We start from the raw sequence: 22,030 nt of genomic DNA on the forward strand, positions 1-22,030 counted from the left end.
CCTGGTTATGTTGAGTGATTATCGTCTTAGTTCCGCTTTGTGTTATGTTGCGATGTATGTTTATTGTTACGTTTTACTGGTCGTTGTTATGCATACACTTTTACATGTTTTTCCGCAAACCTTGCGTTCCGCCTTTTCTCTCTCTCTCTCTCTCTCTCGTTCTGTCCTTCACTCCCCTAATGTGCTATTTGTCTATTTACTAAAACTACTAACGCTAGATCAGGATTGGGTAGAAACTAACAAGACTAATCATGTGTTCATGTTACCTTATGTTTCTCGTGCATGTCATTTACTAATTTACTAATGCTAGGGCAGGATAGGTTTATTACTAACGATTACTAATCTCCTTGTTAAACTTGTCATCCATCGCACCTGTTTTCCATTTTCTTGCTACGCTCTTACTAATTGTCTACACCTGTCTACACCTGCATTTATAGCCCAGTCGCGCAACTGTTCACTGCGAAATTGTCTGCCTCTGTTTTTTCACGCAACTCTTGAGCATTACTTACTGTTTGATTTCACGTTACGATCCACGCCTGTTTACTGACCATCGATTATTGATTTCTGTTTTGTGACCTTCGTTTTGTTCTTGACTACGTCCCCGCCTACCGTTTTTGTACTTTTGCCCCGCTGATTGTTTCATGGTTTCGACTCCCGCTTCGCCCACGACTACGCCTCTGCCTGCCGTCGGCCTGTTCATCTGCCCCGCTGACTGCTCTCCTGCTACCGGACCTCCCTGCACGCCTACCGACTACGAGATTGCCTCTTCCCTCGGCACCGTGCTTTTTGTTTGTTTTGTATTTGTTTGGCTGGATCTACGTGTATGGACTTTGCTTGTGTTGACTACTCTCCTGGGATTCGTCCCGAATAAAGCCCTGAGGGGTCTTTATATTACTATTGTTTCTGAGTCGTGCATTTTGGGTCCAACCCCCACGCACCCGTCTCACTGAGTCTATTTTACCATAGGTGACTAGAAGAGGATACAAGGAATTAAAGCCAAGTTAGGAGGAACTTATGGCTAGCCAGAATAAACCACAAAGATTTCCTGCCGACACAAAGCAGCAGAGTGTGTTCTGATCATTTAATTAAAGGAAGAATATAGCCACAGTCAGCACAAAAGTCCTGTTCTGTAGGTGGGAATGAGCTCTTTACAGTCAGCACAAAAGTCCTGTTCTGTAGGTGGGAATGAGCTCTTTACAGTCAGCACAAAAGTCCTGTTCTGTAGGTGGGAATGAGCTCTTTACAGTCAGCACAAAAGTCCTGTTCTGTAGGTGGGAATGAGCTCTTTACAGTCAGCACAAAAGTCCTGTTCTGTAGGTGGGAATGAGCTCTTTACAGTCAGCACAGAAGTCCTGTTCTGTAGGTGGGAATGAGCTCTTTACAGTCAGCACAAAAGTCCTGTCCTGTAGGTGGGAATGAGCTCTTTACAGTCAGCACAAAAGTCCTGTTCTGTAGGTGGGAATGAGCTCTTTACAGTCAGCACAAAAGTCCTGTTCTGTAGGTGGGAATTAGCTCTTTACAGTCAGCACAGAAGTCCTGTTCTGTAGGTGGGAATGAGCTCTTTACAGTCAGCACAAAAGTCCTGTTCTGTAGGTGGGAATGAGCTCTTTACAGTCAGCACAGAAGTCCTGTTCTGTAGGTGGGAATGAGCTCTTTACAGTCAGCACAAAAGTCCTGTCCTGTAGGTGGGAATGAGCTCTTTACAGTCAGGACAAAAGGCCTGTTCTGAAGGTGGGAATGAGCTCTTTACAGTCAGGACAAAAGGCCTGTTCTGAAGGTGGGAATGAGGTGTACTGTATTGTGAGGAGTACAGCTCCCCTTCTTCAGAGAGTGGGGTAAAAGTAAGGATTTGATAACAGTTCATAGCAGGTCATGAATAGTGGAGATGGATGAAGACTGTAATGTGTGACAGACCTGAAACATTTTACTTTGCAGGTGGTCAGTCTTTTACCACATCAATCAGACATCCAGCATCCAGTCATCACCTGTGCCCTGATACTACAGACTCCACTCAAACCTTACATTCTGGTCAGGAAACACAAACCTGCCAACCCTAAGACTCATCAGGTTTTATCCTGCTTTTCCTTGCTGTGATAGAGGAGTAAGAAGAGAGGGATGAGACTATTGTGGACAAAGAAAGAATGCCAATGGACAGAGTAGTAAACTAAGAGAGAAAGAGCTTTTCATCATTTCACTGCATAGAGCCATAATCACTAATTCTATTTAGTTAAGGTCACACAGAACACCGCACTACTCACCCCAGTCTCTGTAGTTTACAGTTTGGACTCATCAGTCCAGCACAGAGCAGCTTCACTCCTGCATCTCCCAGGTTATTGTTGCTGAGGTCCAGATCTCTCAGGGGTGAGTTTGATGACTGGAGAGCTGAGGCCAATATTTCACATGACTTCACTCTTAGGTTACAGCTGTTCAGTCTGTAAAGAAGAATTAATACATTATAGAATAAAAAGGTTAGGTCGGATGTAAATGATAACATCTTTCAGAGAGGACAGTGAGTTAGTTTGCAATGCTGTGGGACATTTGGCACAGTTAATGGTAAGATGTAAAATATAACATACATCTGTCACAGTGGCCAGGGAGTTTGCTTTTTTCCTTTTGGTTTTCTGTGACAAACTTCCCACAGCATTGCAAGCTAACACAGCTCAAGGCAGACTGACATACATACGACATGCTCATATCCTGTGGGCTCCCTACATGAACATGCACAACAATAATGTAGACACAAAAAAAAATTAAAATAAAGAATAATAATAAACAAAATCAAGAAAAATCCCCCAAAAACTGGTTTCACAATTCTTCGCACCCCTGCTTTAATTTTGTGCTGTAGCTGTACCCAAGTACAAGTGATTCTTTTTGTGTACGTGTCTTTGCGTATCTTTAGTTGTGAGGCGTGGCAGAACTTTAAAATATATCAGATACATTCAGCTACCTTATGATTCTGTAACTGTTTGATGTTCCACTTTTTTTCGGTTGGCCTATTGCATCACCGATGTCTTTGACTGTTTTTTGTTTTTTTCTCTGCCCTTAACAATGTTTTTATGGCTTTCTTCACTTCAATTGGCACAATTCTGGTCCTAACAGAAAGAAAGCATATAACAGAATCCATGCCACTCAAAAGGCAAGATTCAAGACTAGATACTGAAAGCTCTCACCCCTTCAATTTTTATAGATTTGTTTTTCTACGCTCAATATGCCATAATGACAAAGTGAAAACACGTTTAATAATCTTCATGATTTAGGGGCCGTGGTGGCACAACGTGTGGTTGCAGTTGGCTGCAGTTGCACACCGGTTCGATTCCCGGTCCTGTCAAAAAGCCAAGTTTGGCCGGCTCATGTGGAGCAGCATAATTGGCTCGCTGCTCCAGAGGGAGGGACTTGGCAGGGTCAGGGATCGCCGCATACAACAGCACCCCGGGCGCCTCGGAATCACGGTCACGAGCATGAGACGAGACGGCTTGAAGAAGGCGTGAGGGACGAGGTGTGAGCGGTGTCTCTAATGCTCGCTCTAATCGAATCAGTCGGGGCACAACTGGCTACCAAACTGGGAGAAAAAGGGAAAAATCTGAAAATAAATGGAATTAAAATAAAAACAACAACAATAAGCTAAACTACTGAAGTTGTCTTCTTCCCTACAGTGCTACAACTCAGTGGTAATAACATCAGTATGTATGCTGTACCAAACTGTAATATCACTTTAAGGAATCTTCTGCTGCTGTGTTGGCTACCTGTGACGTGCTCCAGTCCACTCTCTCCTCCTCTGACCATTCGCTCATTTGTGCCTCCTCCTCACCTATTCCTCCATTTATTTACACATCCTCACCACTTCTCACTTCTATCTTTCTGTTTCTTACTGCTCTTCATTGGCAGTTGTGCTTTCTCTTCTATTTCTGTCTGCCTTCTCTCTCCACTTACTTTTAACAAACTCATCTGGAGAAATATTCACTTTTAAACATTTTCTTGACTGAGTTAGTTATAAACAACCTAGCTGACTTGCAACATCTCATTTTAGATCTATCCTGTACCATTTTAATAAACTACTTCACTTTCTGAACATGATCAGCAAACCTAAACTTTAGGTTTAAAATATTATGGTCAGATGAGGAGTTCCTTAATATGGATAAATTAGCAACAGACATGTCAAAGATCCATCCATCCATTATCTTAACCCGCTTATCCTGAACAGGGTCGCAGGGGGGCTGGAGCCTATCCCAGCATACATTGGGCGAAAGGCAGGAATACACCCTGGACAGGTTGCCAGTCCATCGCAGGGCACACACACCATTCACTCACACACTCATACACTCATACACTCATACCTACGGGAAATTTAGACTCTCCAATCAGCCTAACCTGCATGTCTTTGGACTGTGGGAGGAAACTGGAGTACCCGGAGGAAACCCACACAGACACGGGGAGAACATGCAAACTCCACACAGAGAGGCCCCGGCCGACCGGGATTCGAACCCAGGACCTCCTTGCTGTGAGGCGGCAGTGCTACCCACTGCACCATCCGTGCTGCCACATTCTAAATTGCCCTGCTTAATTACCTTGTTGAAAAAAAAGGGCTTGAAATGTGGGTACGCCACTTTAAGCATAAATTGTGATTGATAAAAAAAACTTTTATGCGTACATTTATGGAAACTTTGACCCATGCGTACGCACATTATGGAGGCAGAGGGAAATAGTGACCCTGCAGGCAAAGTAGTGAAATACAGACAATATATTCTAATGACAATTTCACTCAATTATTCGGACTCCATATAACATTCAATTAATTTTCATAATGGACTTGGGGCATCAGTTCATCCACACTGATTGATTCAAAGTGTTAAGCAATTCCACTATTTGTGAAAGGGTTATAAAAGGGTTGGGTGATGCCCGTGCGCAATGATGCGCAATGGCTGCTTTAGCACTGTTGGAGGGCTTTGCCAATGGCAGGCTTCAGATGGAGAGGGTGCTCAGGGACCCAAGATGATGACTGGCTTATGAGCCGATTTTGTTGATTTTGATATCATTGAGCCTCGTCATGCCATCTGTGTGGGATGGCATAATTGCAATGACCCAACGATACATACGGTTTCCCTGCACTGCAGGTGAACAAGCCAACGCCAAAGTGCAATTTACAGAGCATTCCCAAATGTAATCAGTGCGATCGACTGCACTCATATCACTGTAAAAACACTAAACGAGGTAGGGATGTGACAAATAATCAGTTTTTGTAAACTGATACCATCCCACTTTTTAACCGGTTAACTGTGTAACCGACACTGTTCCTATCTTTTTATTTTTTATAAAAACTGTACTGACAAATTGAATTGCATTTTTAACTTTATTTTGGGCCATCTTAGAAGTTAGATGTCAACATTGTAAGTTCGATAATAGCCTAATTGCCAAATTAAAGGTTTACATGTACATTGCCATGGTGCAGTGTAACCTCACAGTTACAGCAGTCTAGGCTAGTTCAATCCATGTAGTTTACGTCCAGGCATGCTGGTCGATCGCGTGTCATTTAAAAAAATGCCTTCTTCATGTTTTCATCCCTCTTCCCTATGGCTTCTGCCAGACAAACTTGATTGGCGTTGAATCTGTAAATATGCTGCTGTTAAGAACTTACAGACAGGGTTGTGCACTCCGTTGGGAGTGCAATATTTGCCTGATATAATATCTCACTATAACATATAACACTGAGTCTATTTTACCATAGGCAACTGGTAGAGGATACAAGGAATTAAAGCCAAGTCAGGAGGAACTTATGGCTAGCCAGAATAACCCACAAAGATTTCCTGCCTTCACAAAGCAGCAGAGTGTGTTCTGATTATTTAATTCAAGGAAGAATATAGCCACAGTCAGCAGAAAAGTCCTGTTCTGTAGGTGGGAATGAGCTCTTTACAGTCAGCACAAAAGTCCTGTTCTGTAGGTGGGAATGAGCTCTTTACAGTCAGCACAAGAGTCCTGTTCTGTAGGTGGGAATGAGCTCTTTACAGTCAGCACAAAAGTCCTGTTCTGTAGGTGGGAATGAGCTCTTTACAGTCAGCACAAAAGTCCTGTTCTGTAGGTGAGACTGAGAGAGAAAGATCTTTTCATCATTTCACTGCATAGAGCCATAATCACTAATTCTATTTAGTTCAGGTCACACAGAACACCGCACTACTCACCCCAGTCTCTGTAGTTTACAGTTTGGACTCATCAGTCCAGCACAGAGCAGCTCCACTCCTGAATCTCCCAGGTTATTTCTGCTGAGGTCCAGTCTCTGTAGTTTACAGTTTGGACTCATCAGTCCAGCACAGAGCAGCTTCACTCCTGCATCTCCCAGGTTATTGTTGCTGAGGTCCAGATCTCTCAGGGGTGAGTTTGATGACTGGAGAGCTGAGGCCACAATTTCACAGGACTCTTCTCTTAGGTTACAACTGTGCAGTCTGTAAAGAAGAATTAATAAATTACAGAATAAAAAGGTTAGGTAAGATGTAAAAGATAACATCTTTCAGAGTGGACAGTGAATTAGTTTGCAATGTTGTGGGACATTTGGCACAGTTAATGGTAAGATATAAAATATAACACACATCTGTCACAGTGGCCAGGGAGTTTGCTTTTTTCCTTTTGGTTTTCTTTGAAAAATCAAATTGAAAATCAAAATGAGTAAAACATGATCAGTAAACCTAAATTATATTTGCTAGCAAGCCCTCAACTGAACTTTATAACTTCACTGAATTACCACATACAGCTGTCTCGGTCCTACACATAGGTATGTTGTGTCTGAAATGGCTCACTATTCACTAATCCCTAACTAGTGAATGTCCATATAGTGTTCTATATATCCTTCCATTATCTTAACCTGCTTATCCTGAACAGGGTCGCAGGGGGCTGGAGCCTATCCCAGCATACATTGGGCGAAAGGCAGGAATACACCCTGGACAGGTCGCCAGTCCATTGCAGGGCACACACACACCATTCACTCACACACTCATACCCACGGGAAATTTAGACTCTCCAATCAGCCTAACCTGCATGTCTTTGGACTGTGGGAGGAAACCCATGCGAACACGGGGAGAACATGCAAACTCCACACAGAGCGGCCCCGGCCGACCGGGATTCAAACCCAGGACCTCCTTGCTGTGAGGCGGCAGTGCTACCCACTGCACCATCCGTGCCGCCCCCTGTCAAAGATGGCAGGACCAAATACATGTGATAGGTGGGACATTAGAACATAAGTCTTCCCTCAGTCACCTGGTTTACCTAGACAAAGGGGATACGTCACTTTACCTGTGCGATTGTTACCTGCCTTGTGGTTGTGCAGAAGGGAAGCCAGAAGAAATCAAACTGTGCAAGTATCTATTTATGTTTCTCGCAGTTATTGGTGTAATGTATAAAGAATTGTACATTTGTGCAGCCTGGATACTTTTCGTCAAGTAAGTCTCTGTGTCAGATTCATGAGTAAAACTAGACCATGGAAGGCTTATAGTTTGACAGCCTTGTTCATAGTTTCCCATGTTTTACGTTTCAAGCGCAGCATTGAGTGGATGAAAGAGCGTAAGCGGGTTGCTACGTCCAATTCTTGGTGAACATAAGCGTGCCTTGTTCTGATCTCTTCTTTATTTTCTTTTTAAATTCTTATGTTTACGGTTGTGATGCAGGTTGTGTTTGGGTTGGGGTTTGTGTGGCAACGGGAAAGTAGTGTAATTAAATCTAACTCTCTTATTCTTTCGGTGTTTTGTGTGTTCTCTTGCTCCTGACTATGTAAGAGGTGGCGCACTGTTTTTCCCTGATTTATAATTTGAGTATTTTATTATCCTCTGATTTAGTAACGACGAATGTTCCTCACAAATTTTCTGATATTGGTGTTTTCTGTAATGACCTTAGTGACCACTGTGCTGTTGCTGCTGTTAGAAATACTAAGATCCCAAAGACAAAACCGTACATTATTCATGAAGGAAATCAAAGGTTTTTTTTAAACATGATTTCTTTCTTTTAATTGGAGCAGGATAGAACTAATGCCTAACTAATGTTGAAACAGCCTGGAAATTATTTAATGATGGGTTCATTTCAATCATAAATAGACACGCCTCTTTCTGCATGAATTTAAAAGCCTCAATCAAATCCCCCCTAAGTCTCCTTTTACTGAGATTAAGCATCTTAAGTGTTTTTTAAGAACTTTGATCTTTTATACATTGTCTTCCCAGCACCTCTATATCTTTCTTATAGTGAAGTTCCAGAACTGCACACAGTAATCAAAGTGTTTTCTAACAAGGGCATTGTAAGGCGAGTATAACTTCCTTTTTATTTATACTCAATACTCTTGGCTTTGTATCCTAGTATCCTTTTGGCCAGCATCACTGCTACCGCACATTCACTAGAACCTGAAATGCTTTGATCAACTATTACCCACAAGTCTTTTTCAACTTGAACACCTTCCAATTCCGTACCAGCCATAAAGTAATCCTGCCTTTTGTTTTAATTTCCTACATGTAATAGAACTTCACATTTAGTTACATTGTATTTAATTTGCCAGGTTTCCACCCACGGTCTTGTGTGTCTTGTGTGTGATATGCTTTTTACCAGAGCCAGAGCAATGGCAGTGGCCTGCTGCTGTACACAGAGTTGTGTGTGCACATTACCCACACATTGTTAAGAGGCATATGTAAGGGGCGACAAGTTCTCACCTTCGCAGATGAAGAGAAAGACCCGGAAAACCACTGCTATTGACATCTACCAAAATGGCTCCATAACGGTGCAGGGCAGTGAAGCATGATACAAAAGCTGGCAGAGATGGAAAAAAATGAAAATGCCAGCACACCCCTCATCCCTGGGCACAAAAAAGGCAATTCACACACTGAGCCTGAGAGGGACAAACCCACCCAAATCTGCAACGGTGAGCACACAGATCAGGACCCCCCGACCCAAGCCCAACAACTCCACAGCACTGTGGGGCAGATCAGAGGTGCTGGAGGTGGAGCTATCTGAGCTGAAGGAGCAGGTACTGACCCACATCCCCACCAACACAGACTCACAGCTTCTGAAGGACCAGCTCAGCCAGCTGAGAAACCAACTTAAAATATTTGTGGGGAAACACATAGAGGAGGGAGATGCTCTTCAGGAAGACAAGGAGGGGCTAAAGAGGGAACTGGCAGAGGTAAAGCAGGTGATGAGAAAGGGAGGGAGGAACTGAGGAGAGAACTGTCAGGAGTCAGAGAGCAGCTGCAGGACAGAGACAAGGCCATAGAGAGCCTGAGGGAGCAGCTGCACTCCATCACTGCCCCTGCTCCTGCCCCTGCCCCTGTCCCTGCTCCTCCACACCGACACACAGCCCCTCACACCCTCACAGACCGAGCCCAGCCAGGAGAACAAGACACCTGCCCCTCAAACACAAGATAAAAACTCACCCAAAACAGCCACCAGAGAGCCCACACACCCTAAAGCACACAATCCCTCAAACAAACAGATCGCACAAAAGGACAGAGGTGGCCATTTTAATAGACTCCAACGGGAAGTTTATAAACGAGGAGCAGCTTTTTCCTGGCCAAAAAGTACCAAAGATTTGGTGTCCCAGGACCAAGGATGCACTTCAGATTCTGTCCGAGCCTGATTTTAGCTCCTCCAAACACATCATCATCCACACAGGCACAAATGACCTGAGGGAAGAGCAGGAGAGGGTGGGGGCTCTTCTCAGGAGAGTGGCAGAGAGGGCCTCAGAGAGCTTCCCCAACTCCAAAATCACCATCTCAGCCCTCCTGCCCCGCAGGGACTTCCACCCCCTCACTATACATCTCCAGAGGCTGCGCTCTGCTACCCAAAGTGCGCCTGGCTCATCACCCCACCATCGGACCCTGGGACCGGCACGACCAGGCGCACCTCTTCAAGTCAGCAGTCGGGGAGTTCGCCAAGACGCTGAAAGACGTGGCACTCAGCAGACGCTCTGGCAACAAAAGAAGAGTCTCCAGCACCGCCCAGCAGAGCCCTCCTGCACCGCCCAGGACCCCCCTCACCACCCAGCCCACCTCAGACACATCGCACCCAACAAAGGACCGGGATACCAACCTCACCCAGCCCACCTGAATGCACCACCCCAACCAAGCACACTACCCCCACCAGCCCAACCAAGCACACTGCCCCCACCAGCCCAACCAAGCACACTGCCCCCACCAGCCCAACCAAGCACACTACCCCCACCAGCCCAACCAAGCACACTACCCCCACCAGCCCAACCAAGCACACTACCCCCACCACCCCAACCAAGCACACTACCCCCACCAGCCCAACCAAGCACACTGCCCCCACCACCCTAACCAAGCACACTACCCCCACCAGCCCAACCAAGCACACTACCCCCACCACCCCAACCAAGCACACTACCCCCACCAGACAAAAGTGCCCTCACAAAAACTAAGTACCATCACTCAAGACTCAAGACTCAGGGGGACTAATAATCTGGTATGAATCTGAACTACAAAAACGAATTGAGCCCATCAAAAAAGGTAAGAATTACTTATGGTTGAAAATCTAAAAATAATTTTGAACCAAAAGATGTGTTTCTCTGTGCAGTCTAAATTCCTCCTTCAGAGTCCCCTTATTTCTGTGAAGAAATGCTCCCCAACCTGCAGAAAGATTCAAGTAATTTCCAGGCCCAGGGGAATGTACTCATCTGTGGGGATCTGAACTCCAGAACCGGAACCCTGCTGGATTTCACCAGCACAGAGGGAGACAACTACATTAGCGGCCAAAAATCCTGCAACAATTGGAATATCCTCCAAAGAAACAACCATGAGAGGGTTACTCCTGCAGCTCTGACGTAGCCTGAGTCTGTACATTCAGTGCATTTACTGCCAAGCCACTAACCCCTCTGTCTGATCATAGTCAAATTACTGTGTATCTGAAAAGGACAGAAACTAACACCACCACACACACACCGCCCAGTAAGCTGTTCAAACTTCCAAAATCATACAGATGGGCAGAAAAACAGTACAGAACAGTTCCAGAAAGCAATTGGCACCCCAGAAAGTAAAAAATTATTGGACACCTTTCTGGAAAGCACATACACTCACAGTACAGAAGGTGTAAATCAGACAGTGAAAAATATCAATTTTATGGGAAAACTGCTAACATATCTAATTGAAAATATCAAGTAATAAATAAATAAAATCCAAAGACAACAACTGGTTTGATACAGAATGTCAAAATATAAGGAAAAAACTGTGGAAACTGTCAAATCAAAAACACAGAGACCTATTAAACCCTGATTTGCACCTCTGTTACTGTGAGACACTAACACTACAAATACATGTTCAGAACCAAAAAAGCTTTGTATAGCCATAAACAGCTGAATAAATAAAATAAAAAAAACTGAATGAATCAAAACTGAACAATTGGCCATTCAAAACGGAGATATGGACTGAACACTTCAAAACTTTAAAATAATACACCTCAACACAGCATCAGAACAAAACCACATCCAACAGAAGTTACAATCACTAGAATTGGAGGTAAAAGATAACCAAAACCCACTGGATTCCTCCATTACTGGACAGGAGCTACTGGAGAAACTGCAGGTCCTCAAACCCAAAAAAGCCTCTGGACCTGATGGCATCTTAAATGAGATGCTAAAACACGCCAGAGTCAAATTTCACAGGTTATTCTAAAATTATTTTACTTGGTTCTGAGCGTGGGTTACTTCCTTGACATCTGGAATCAAGTGCTTATAACCCCAATCTTTAAAAGTGGAGATAAATTGCATCCCAACAATTACCGAGGCATTTGTGTGAACAGTAATCTGAGGAAGGTTCTCTGTAGCATTATGAATACAAGACTTACAGACTTTCTCAATGAGCACAATGTCCTGAGTAAAAGTCAAACTGGATTCTTACCAAAACGCTGCACAGCTGATCATATTTACACCCCACACACTCTAATAGAAAAAGAAGTTAACCAAAATTTAAATTTAAATTTTGCTGGCTTCATAGATTTACAAAAAGCATTTGATTCAATTTGGCATATTGGCTTATTCTACAAACTTCTTGAAAGTGGTGTAGAGGGTAAAACGTATGATATTGTTAAATCAATGTACACAGGCAATAAGTGCGGCATAAAAATTGGCAACCAAAGAACAGACTTTCCATCCAGGAGCGTGGAGTGAGACAGGGCTGCAACCTAAGCCCAACTCTATTCAACATATATATTAATGAATTAAGTCCCTGGTCTCATGCTATAGGACAAAGAGGTGAAACTCCTACTCTACACAGATGACCTGGTTCTGCTGTCGCCCACAGCACAGGGCTTACAGCAGGGCCTGGATCTGCTAGAGAAATACCGTCAGACCTGGGCCCTGACGTAAACGTGAAAAAGTCAAAGATAATGATTTTCCAATAAAGATCTAGATCTCAGAGAAATGCATATAACTTCAGAATAGGGACAAACCACATAGAACACTGCACAAACTAGAACTATTTAGGCCTAAATATAAAATGTCCCGGGCATGGCAATAAATGAACTGAAAGAGAAGGCACGCAGGGCATTCTATGCCATAAGGAAATAGATCAGCATTGAAATCCCAATCAGAATTAATATTTGGTTAAAAATATTAGAATCTAATTGAACCAATTGCCCCATATGGCAGTGAAGTGTGGGGTCTGCTTACAAAGCAAGACTTTCTAAGAGCTAAGCGCTCCAAGGTATGGGCTCACTTCATCAAACTCAATGAATCCTCGGCTCAATGCAATTTTTGCAAGAAAGTAGTTGCGTCACCAACATCATGAAAAACTTGCAGTCTACACATAGCATAAAGCTGAAGGAGTGCGGCGTGTTTGACTGCCTAAACAACGCATCTAAAGTTAGTAACCCGGCAGACGCTAACAACACCGTGCCCTCCTCCCTGCAGGCAGACTCCGACAGTGCTTCTTCATCAAGTCACGGTGAGTGTATGAATCATTAAAGGGGAAGTGAAATACTAGATTAAGTTGGCATAATTTACAAGATTGATTCCCAATATATACATCCGCCAATCTATAAGACTGCCAGTAAAGCTGGATTAAAAATAATAAGTAATTCAATTACCCTTTTTTAAAACATGCGCAGTGCCATTTTATCCGAGTGTATAGCGTGACATCACTCTGTCCAGAGCGATCTCGGCTGCTGCCAGAGAAAGTAAATATGTTGCTTTTCCTTAACAAAAACTGTTAGGGCTAAATGCGTCAGGAGAAGCGCCTCCCCTACACTGTTCTGTTTACATGTATGTGTCTGTTGGGTTCAACATGTAAGCAAGGGCTTTGGTCTTTTGATCTCCCTAGGTTTTTTTTTAATTGCATCTATTCTGAGAAGCATTTGTAATTTTAAGTTAAGCTTCTGTATTGTTGAAGCATTATCACATTGACAGTTACCTTTAAGGCTGTATGGAGCTGCCTGCTCATTTTTTTAACATACCTCACACTGCACATGTTGACTTGCTAAGGGCTTAAAAGGCAGGTGCTGTAAGTTGTTTAATGATGTTGCTGGTGTTACCCCCCGTGGTAATAAAAAACGATTGAATCTTTTACCATCTTGTAACGTCTTTATTTTATACACTAAATTACACGCCGTGGTATCGATAAGAGTATCGATAAATACCGGCACCGATAAGGAGTATCGGTATTGGTATCGGTATCGATAAAATACAAACGATACACATCCCTAATTGTGACATCACAGGTTATTGTGACATCAAATCAGTGGACTACAATAAATCCTCAAATTGTGTCCGGGATTCTATTTGAAGCCGGGCCTCGGATAATAGCCGGGGGCGTGGTCGATTCGGACAAATAAAGGCAGGCCCCCAAATACAAGCCGGGGTAATATTGCCTACCAGTAGGGCTATCAGTCCATGAGCACTAGAAGACATTGTTTCGATTTAACTCAATGAAATAAAAGAGCTCTTCTTAATATTTTATATTGTTGGTTGGTTTAATGCTGTTGCCAATGAAAAGTCGTTGTCCTACACCATGGGTCTCCACCACATTGCTCTCAAGCTTCCACAAGGTTTCCATGTATTTACAGCACAGCGCACGTTCAATGAATGAATGAAAGCGGCTGCCTTGGCTCGTTATAAACAGACGGGTGGAAATCCCGACACTCTTTCAACTACATAAAAGTTAACACTGAACCATCAAATACCCCCCAGATTTCAGTGCCCATCAGTCCCAACATTTAGCAATAGTCCAAAAGTAAATTAAATCCCAAACCAAAGCGAAAATCTTTTGATAGCCTACCGGTATGCTGCTCCAAACAAAACGCATGTCTCACAATAAAACGCACTTTCGGAAAAAAAAACTTGCTTTTATCTACACAAATTTGTTATTGTTCATGAAGGCGTGTCTGGCAAGTTGGTATTTTATGAAGACGCATCTGTTTCAGCTTTAATTAATGGTTTAGCTACTCAAGTTGCGTTTCTGAACGGTTACAGGAAGTGTTGAACAGTGTTGGCCCACTTTAAGTGAAGCCTTTTACTTTATTTCTAAGAATAAAATTCTACAACAGAAGCCTAATAAGAAATAAAGGCCTGCCTCGAATACAAGCCTGCCCCAAATAAAGGCCTGTGCTTTGTGCAGCCTAAGTAAATAAAAGACCCCGGCCACAATTTGAGGATTTACGGTATTGCCAGTACAGTTTAAATATTTGCATTTACGGGCTTAGCAGAGCATTGGTGTCTCTTCACACGGACTGGGAAGAGTCAGTCTGACATGGATGACTAAATATATAAACCTAATACTTTACTTTGTATATAGTCATATTAGAGTTATTGTTCAATATCATTAAAGTGAAACGTATCTTATGCAACGCTTTGTAAAATACTTTGTTTATCCAAGTAAAGAGTTATCATGACCACATTTTCTTCTTTCTTTCTGAACAAATTTCTGGTTAATGGCACTACAAGATTAAATTGTTTGTGATGTCGGCATATTTTAATGTAACAAAATGCTTAAGAATAAAGAATGTATTAGGGATTAATTTAACATTTTAAATGCACCAGAAGCCTCCAAATTGCATCAGAAAAAAGAGGCCAGCGGACATCATCTGAACCCCCCTGGCCGGCTACTCTTTCTCTTTGGCCGACTACTTACATTTTTGGGGAACACTCTGCATTGTTCAACATGCGCTCCCTTTCTGGAGCTACACTCCACCACTCCTGCTTCAGCGCGGCAACGACTGCAGTAACTGTCACCTGCCGTCCTCAGTGAAAGCTACGAGCCGTTAGGCATGTGCTGCTCACAATGTGAAATCCGCTGGCCTTTGAAATCATTTCCATTAAAAAGCAATGAGCTGCTGTATAGAAGCTTGGCTGCTTCTGTTTTCACTGGCAGGCTTCCAGAACAGCGACATACCAGCAAACAAAACTGTATTTCTTCTAAGATTGTTCATAAAGATTCTAACTGTGACAACAGTGTTCCCACCATTTTAAATGTGAAAGTACCTATATGGACCATGGCACAGAATTGTCCATCTATCCTCAGAAACAATTAATAAATCGGTCGGAAGCGGGTGGGAAATCGCGAAAGGAGAACTAGCAGAGTCAAATTCTGGCAGGGAGGCAGACTTGCCCTCGACTATGTTTGTTTCCAGCTGTGTCGTTTCTGCATTTTCATTTTATTACTTTGTGAAAAAAGTGATACATTTTCAGAAAAAATAAAGAAATATTGTAAATCAATTTCTAAAGTACTGACTGATGGTTATGAAATATTACATGTCCGGTCAGCCAAATTTCTTGGGATCTTAATTGATGAAACGTTAAACTGGAATGATCACATACACTTAGTCTGTAGAAGTAACAAAATCACCCATCATCCGTAAAATCCATCCTTGGGTTCACCAGTCCTGTCTTAACTCTGAACTACAGCCTCATTTCCCCTTATCTTCTACACTGTAATATTGCATGGGCCGCCACATACCCCACCTCTCTTCACAGAATCTCCATTTTGCAGAAATAAATTATAAGACTAATTACTCTAACCGTTATGAGCCATCATCCCCACTTTTTGCTGAAGTGAATTTACTGTCAATTTCTGAGATGAACATTGAAATAACATGCTCTTTCAGCTACAAATATTTGCATTACCAAGAATCCCTGACAAAACCTTTCCAATATCTATTCTGCCTTAATTTGCAAGTTCACACACATAGCACTAGATATACCAACAATATTCATCTCCCTCTCTTTCACTCCTCTCCACTACTCGTCCTTATGAATCATCAGCACCTATGTGTGGGAGATGGTGGGTTACCGTGCACTGAACATTACTGCTGCCCTAGAGGTTTGGAGAATAGTTTTTAAAAAACACTGAAACTAAATAAAAACTTGCTGAGATTACAGGATGAACCTGGAATCCCCCCTTTCTCCCCCCTAAAACCTTTCATTTTCAACAAATTCATCATTTATTTGACAGTTGATCTTTGGAAATAATAATCGTAAATTAAATTAAACAAAATATATAAGTGAGGAGTTTTTGCATTTGATGCTGCTTATGGTCTGGGTTCAGAACATTAAATGAGGGCACATTGGAAATTATAATCAAATTTTCAGCTGCCTGACAATTTTATTGCACTTTATTCTGACTAGAATGATAAAGTATGAAAATATGCTGTCAATCATCAACATGAATAATGACATAATACTCACATGGCCTTCCTGCAGTTCCTGACTACTGGTACCAGTCTGTCACAACCTGCTTCTGATGTGTTGTAGGTCTTCAAGTCAAACTGATCCAGGACCTCCTCTGACATCAGTAACACAAAGGCCAGAGCTGAACATTGGTGGGGTTCCAGCTCTTTATCAGAAAGTTTTCCTGATCTCAGGAAATTCTGGATTTCCTTCACTGCAGAGTTGTCATTCAGTTCATTCAGACAGTGAAACAGATTGATGGTCCTCTCTGCGGAAGATTCGGATTTGATCTTCTCCTTAATGTACTGGACTGTTTCCTTGATGCTCTCTGATCTGTTTTCTGTCTGTGTCAGTAGTTTCTGAAAGAATTTTGTTATCCATTGTCCTACATCAGATCTTCTTCCTTTCTCTATCTGTGGGTCTGGCCCAGGGGATCTTCCTGTCTGGGTCAGTAGTCCTCCTAAGAGGGGCTGAATGGAGTCCAGAGAGAGGCCGAGAAGGAATCGGAGGAAAAGGTCCAGGTGTCCGTTCTTACTCCATAAGGCCTGATCCACTGCAGTCTCATGTAACTCAGACAGCTGCACTCTGCCACTGTGAGGTTTTGATTTTTCTGCTCTGAGCACATTTCTGTTCTCATTTACACATGAATGAAACACAAACAAGGCGGCCAGATACTCCTGAATGCTCAGATGCACAAAGCAGTAGACCTTCTCCTGACCCAACCCACGCTCCTTTTTAAAGATCTCTGTGCACACCCCAGAGTACACTGAAGCTTCACTGACATCAATGCCACTGTCTCTCAGCTCCTCTTCATAGAATATCAGATTGCCCTTTTCCAGCTGTACAAAAGCCAGCTGCCCCAGTTTCAGGATGATTTCTGTATCTGATGCTGACATCTTTGGGTTTGTTTCATCAGAGCCACGATACTTCAGATTCTTCACATTAGTCTGAATGAGCAGGAAGTGTGTGTACATTTCAGTCAGAGTTTTGGGCAAATCTCTTCTGTTTACTTTACCCAACATTGTCTCCAGAACAGTAGCAGAAATCCAGCAGAAGACTGGTATGTGACACATGATGTAGAGACTCCTGGATGACTGGATGTGTGAGATGATTCTGGTGGCCTGGTTCTGATCTCTGATTCTCTTTCTGAAGTACTCCTCCTTCTGTGGGTCATTGAACCCTCGTACCTCTGTCACCTGGTGGATGCACTCAGGAGGGATCTGATTGGCAGCTGCAGGTCGGGAGGTGATCCAGAGGAGAGCAGAGGGAAGCAGATTCCCCTTAATGAGGTTGGTCAGCAGCACATCCACTGATGATGACTTCGTTATATCACAGTAGATCTCATTGCTTTGGAAATGTAGAGGAAGTCGACATTCATCCAGACCATCAAAGATAAACACAACTTTGACTTCATCACCTTCAACACTTTTGATCTCTTTCAGTTGTGGAAAGTAGTGCTGCAGAAGTTGCATCAGACTGAATGCTCTTTCCTTCTTCAGATTCAGATCTCGGAAAGGAAGAGTGAAGATGAAATCAATGTCCTGATTGGCTTTTCCTTCTGCCCAGTCCAGAATGAACTTCTGCACAGAGACGGTTTTCCCAATGCCAGCGATGCCCTTTGTAAGCACAGTTCTGGTGCATTTCTCTTGTCCAGGTAAAGGCTTAAAGATGTCATTGCAGAGGATTGGAGTCTCCTGGGTGGTTTGTCTCTTGGATGCTGTCTCAATCTGGCTGACCTCATGCTCAGTATTGACCCCCCCACTTCCCCCCTCTGTGATGTAGAGCTCTGTATAGATCTCATTGAGGAGAGTTGTGTGGCCCTGCACTGCTAAACCTTCGAATATGCATTCAAACTTCTTCTTCAGATGAGTTTTCAGTTCCTGCTGGGCTCTTTTAATGGATTCATCTGAAGAGAGGAAATATGAGAAATAATTATGTTTAAAATAAGATTAAAGTTTACAATTCAATAACAGATTAAGAAGAAAAGCAGTTTTCACAGTATTTTACACACATCAGTGTTACAAACCTTTAACAGTGTAACACACCTCTCTCACAATATTACAGACCTATCAATGATGATCAATCACAAATAAAACAAATTAGCAAAAAGTACATACTGCTGCACTTGTAAAATAAGAATGAACACCTTCAAATATCGTCAAAGCTCACATGGTCATTTTAAAATCTATTGTGCCCTGAATATGAACTCAGGGCAGTCTGTCTGATGGGACAGCGATTTAGTTACTGCACAAACTCAGGACAGTCTGTCTGATGGGACAGTGCTTTAGTTACTGCATAAACTCAGGGCAGTCTGTCTGATGGGAGTGCTTTAGTTACTGCACAAACTCAGGACAGTCTGTCTGATGGCACAGTGCTTTAGTTACTGACTTTTAAGCACAAAGTTCCTGCATTGAATCCCCTTCAGAGACATTTAATCTTCTCTGCAATCACTACTTGAGGCTATAATTTCATTTAAATGCCTTTGTGAACATGTTGTTCCTGATGTTTTCTAGATGTAAGATTAGCAAGGTAAAGCATAATCATGAAAGTGTGAATTCTATAAATCAGAACACTGCACTGTGAGATCTGTTTGCTAAACTCATGTCAGTACTCTAATGGACACACAGTAGCAATGAGAGAGAACTTACTGTGCTGCTCATCTCTCTCCAGTGAGTCAGTGAGATCCTTGAAATAAACACAGGAAGAGGTGTGCTGTATCAGTGTGTGAAATAAACACTCAATGCACTACAACCACAGCCTTGTGTCACATGGCCAGAAAAGGGACAGGTAATTTGAGACACCAAACGCACAGCAGTGCCAAATGCTCATATCTGAAGTGCAGCTTTTGTTCCTGTTTGAAGGCTTTGTAGACATATGAAGTGTGATAAATAATTAATTTGCTCAGAATTGAGTTGCTCTGGGCAATGCATTCAGTAAATGCTCACGGTGAGCTGAATGCTTCTGGTTTAAAAGGCTCTGTTTGGAAGCTTACTCTGCTGCCGTGTTTGAGACCAGCAAAAGGAGTCTGGACTTTCTGTGAGCCACGCAGGGCCAGGACCACTGCAGAGCTGGATTACAGATTAAGGTGTGTTGTGTTGCTGTTGTTTTTTGAGGGATTAAAAAGTAGCACATTAGCACTAGGACTAGCGCTTCATCTGCACAGCTGAAAGCTTCATCTGCTGTTTCCACTCAGGGTTCTCTTCCCAAACATTTATGATTTTTAATTTCAGGTCATTTTTTACCTCCTTGTGCCAAAGAAGCCAGAAATGTTTAAATGTTCACATTAAATGTTCAAATGAAAAGTAGGTTGATTGCATGCATGCATGAGATGTGGATGGTTAAGAGTAATATTTGGCAAAGGTGGAGCATGTTTTTAAGCACCAAAAATGTTCATGATATCCAGTGGGGTCCAAAAGTCTGAGACCAAAGTTTCATCTTATCGTGGAAATAAAAAGAAGGTTTTAGGATTTTGAACATTTTAAAACAAATTAAAGTTACTGCAAAGCTATGCAAGAACCACTTGAAAACCAAAGAAGAGCAAGGATTGATGCATAATCCACAACCACCTGACCTCAACCTCAATTTATGGGGACACTTGAAGACTGACAGAAACCAAGCATTCAGTAACATCACAAGATGCTCTTTGAAACATTGTCAAATACTGCTGGAATAACATGGATCATCAGGTTTTGCACAAATATGTGGAGTCCAAGACAGCTCATGTGCATGTTGCCATTAAAGCTGGGGGACATACCAAATACCAAGAAATTATGAAATGTGCGTAAATTTCAAAGATTCAGCTTTTCACACACTTGTTATCCTGATAAAATCATTTGTAATTAAAACATTTGTATTGAAAAAGAAAATAATGCAAAATAATTAAATTCAAAGTACACAGAAAATAATTGATTAAAAAATAATGAAGTTATGAGGAAGAAGATCTCACACCTGTTTTGGGGAAGATAATTTCTCTGAACTCTTCTCTTCTAAAGAGCTGGACTCCAGTGACTGCAGGACCCTGTGAACAAAACATGGAGACAGAGCTTCCAGTTAAACTCACCCTCTGACTGCAGCTCTAACACACAGCACATCTCAATATGACATAACACACCTCACATATACCTGAAGGGTGCCATTGTCAGTTAAATAGAATTGAACGAAAAACAGCAATATTTTGGCAGACTAGATGTTCGATTTCATTTTCATGTTTTTTGCATTCACGGGCTCCGTTTCCATGTGAGCAAAATGTATTAGCTTAGCATAAAGACTTGAAGCCTTTAGGTGTCAGTAGCCTACCTCCTTCAAAGTGAAGACATACACCTTCCAGCAATTCTGAAGCTGTCTTATTTACATGAGGTATCTTGTGTATTTAAAATACATTGTCTTGTGTATTTGAAATACAGGTGCAGAAATTGATTCATGACCTCGGTCTTGACACAAACATTTGGGGGAAATGCTGGGCAACAAAAAGGCTGATGAAGCAGCAAATGAAGCTGCATCACACACAATCTGTTGTGGCACATACAACAGAACAAAAAAGTGATGATTCTGCGAGAAACATAACTGTAAATTGAACAAAGATACTGGATTCTGGGAGGGCCAGAGGGTAAACCAGTACTTCCAAGAAATGTATTCGACTTGGTTTATGAATTGAGTCATGGGAAGATCCATGTCTCAAAAGGCGGGATGGTAGACCAAGTCAGACAATTGTTTACAGCATTTGGCTACACAACTTACTCGCAAAATCTTTTTTAAAAGTGTTTGATTTGCATCAAAAACAACCCACAGGGGATGTGTAAACCAAAACCAGGCAAGATCCCTGGAGCTGAATATCCAATCCAGTTTTGGATGATGGATCTCATCTCCCTTACACCAAGCGAAGGCAAGACATATTGCTTGGTGATGATTTGCTCATTTTCAGGATGGGTGGAAATGTTCCCTGCAGCACATGCAGACGCCATAGCGGTGGCAAAACCATTGTGCCGGAAAGTCAAGTGCCACAAAGATTATACACTGAAAATGGACCAGAATTTGTAAACCTGGTCATTGTACATATTGGTAAGCAATTGGACATAGAACTCAAAAACCACTGTGCCTATCACCCTCAGTCAGCAGGACTGGTGGAAAGAACAAATGGCACTATCAAAGTGAATCAAAAATTGTGCAAAATGATGCAAGAGGCGGGAAAGAATTGGACTCACTGACTCCCCCTGGTAGCATTAAGCAAGAGAATTCTGAAAGCACAGAGAGATCTCTCCCCATTTGAGATAGTACATTGGAAACCATACATTATGCCCATATTTGGAAAGATAATGAAACCAGCAGATGACCAGACCCTGGTAGATCACATGAGGGCAATGTTGGAACAAAAAAACTGTTATCAGTTCTGTCTTAACC

General features: G+C 42.4%; 1 protein-coding gene across 1 annotated transcript in view; it reads right to left on the bottom strand.

Annotated features, from left to right (window-relative positions):
• The window catches only part of LOC133118979 (NACHT, LRR and PYD domains-containing protein 12-like), a gene marked incomplete at its 5' end in the record, with an annotated part of 54,019 nt that extends 34,710 nt beyond the window's left edge, over positions 1-19,309 (bottom strand). Inside the window, 4 exons of the mRNA XM_061229338.1 lie at positions 2,259-2,441; positions 6,270-6,434; positions 16,652-18,539; positions 19,282-19,309. Of these exons, the coding sequence (XP_061085322.1) occupies positions 2,259-2,441; positions 6,270-6,434; positions 16,652-18,539; positions 19,282-19,309 (2,264 nt within the window). The remainder of the gene's footprint in view (positions 1-2,258; positions 2,442-6,269; positions 6,435-16,651; positions 18,540-19,281) is intronic.
• Positions 19,310-22,030: the final 2,721 nt, after the last annotated feature.

The sequence above is a fragment of the Conger conger genome, chromosome 19 (genome assembly GCF_963514075.1).
Source record: "Conger conger chromosome 19, fConCon1.1, whole genome shotgun sequence".
Taxonomy (NCBI): Eukaryota; Metazoa; Chordata; class Actinopteri; order Anguilliformes; family Congridae; genus Conger; species Conger conger.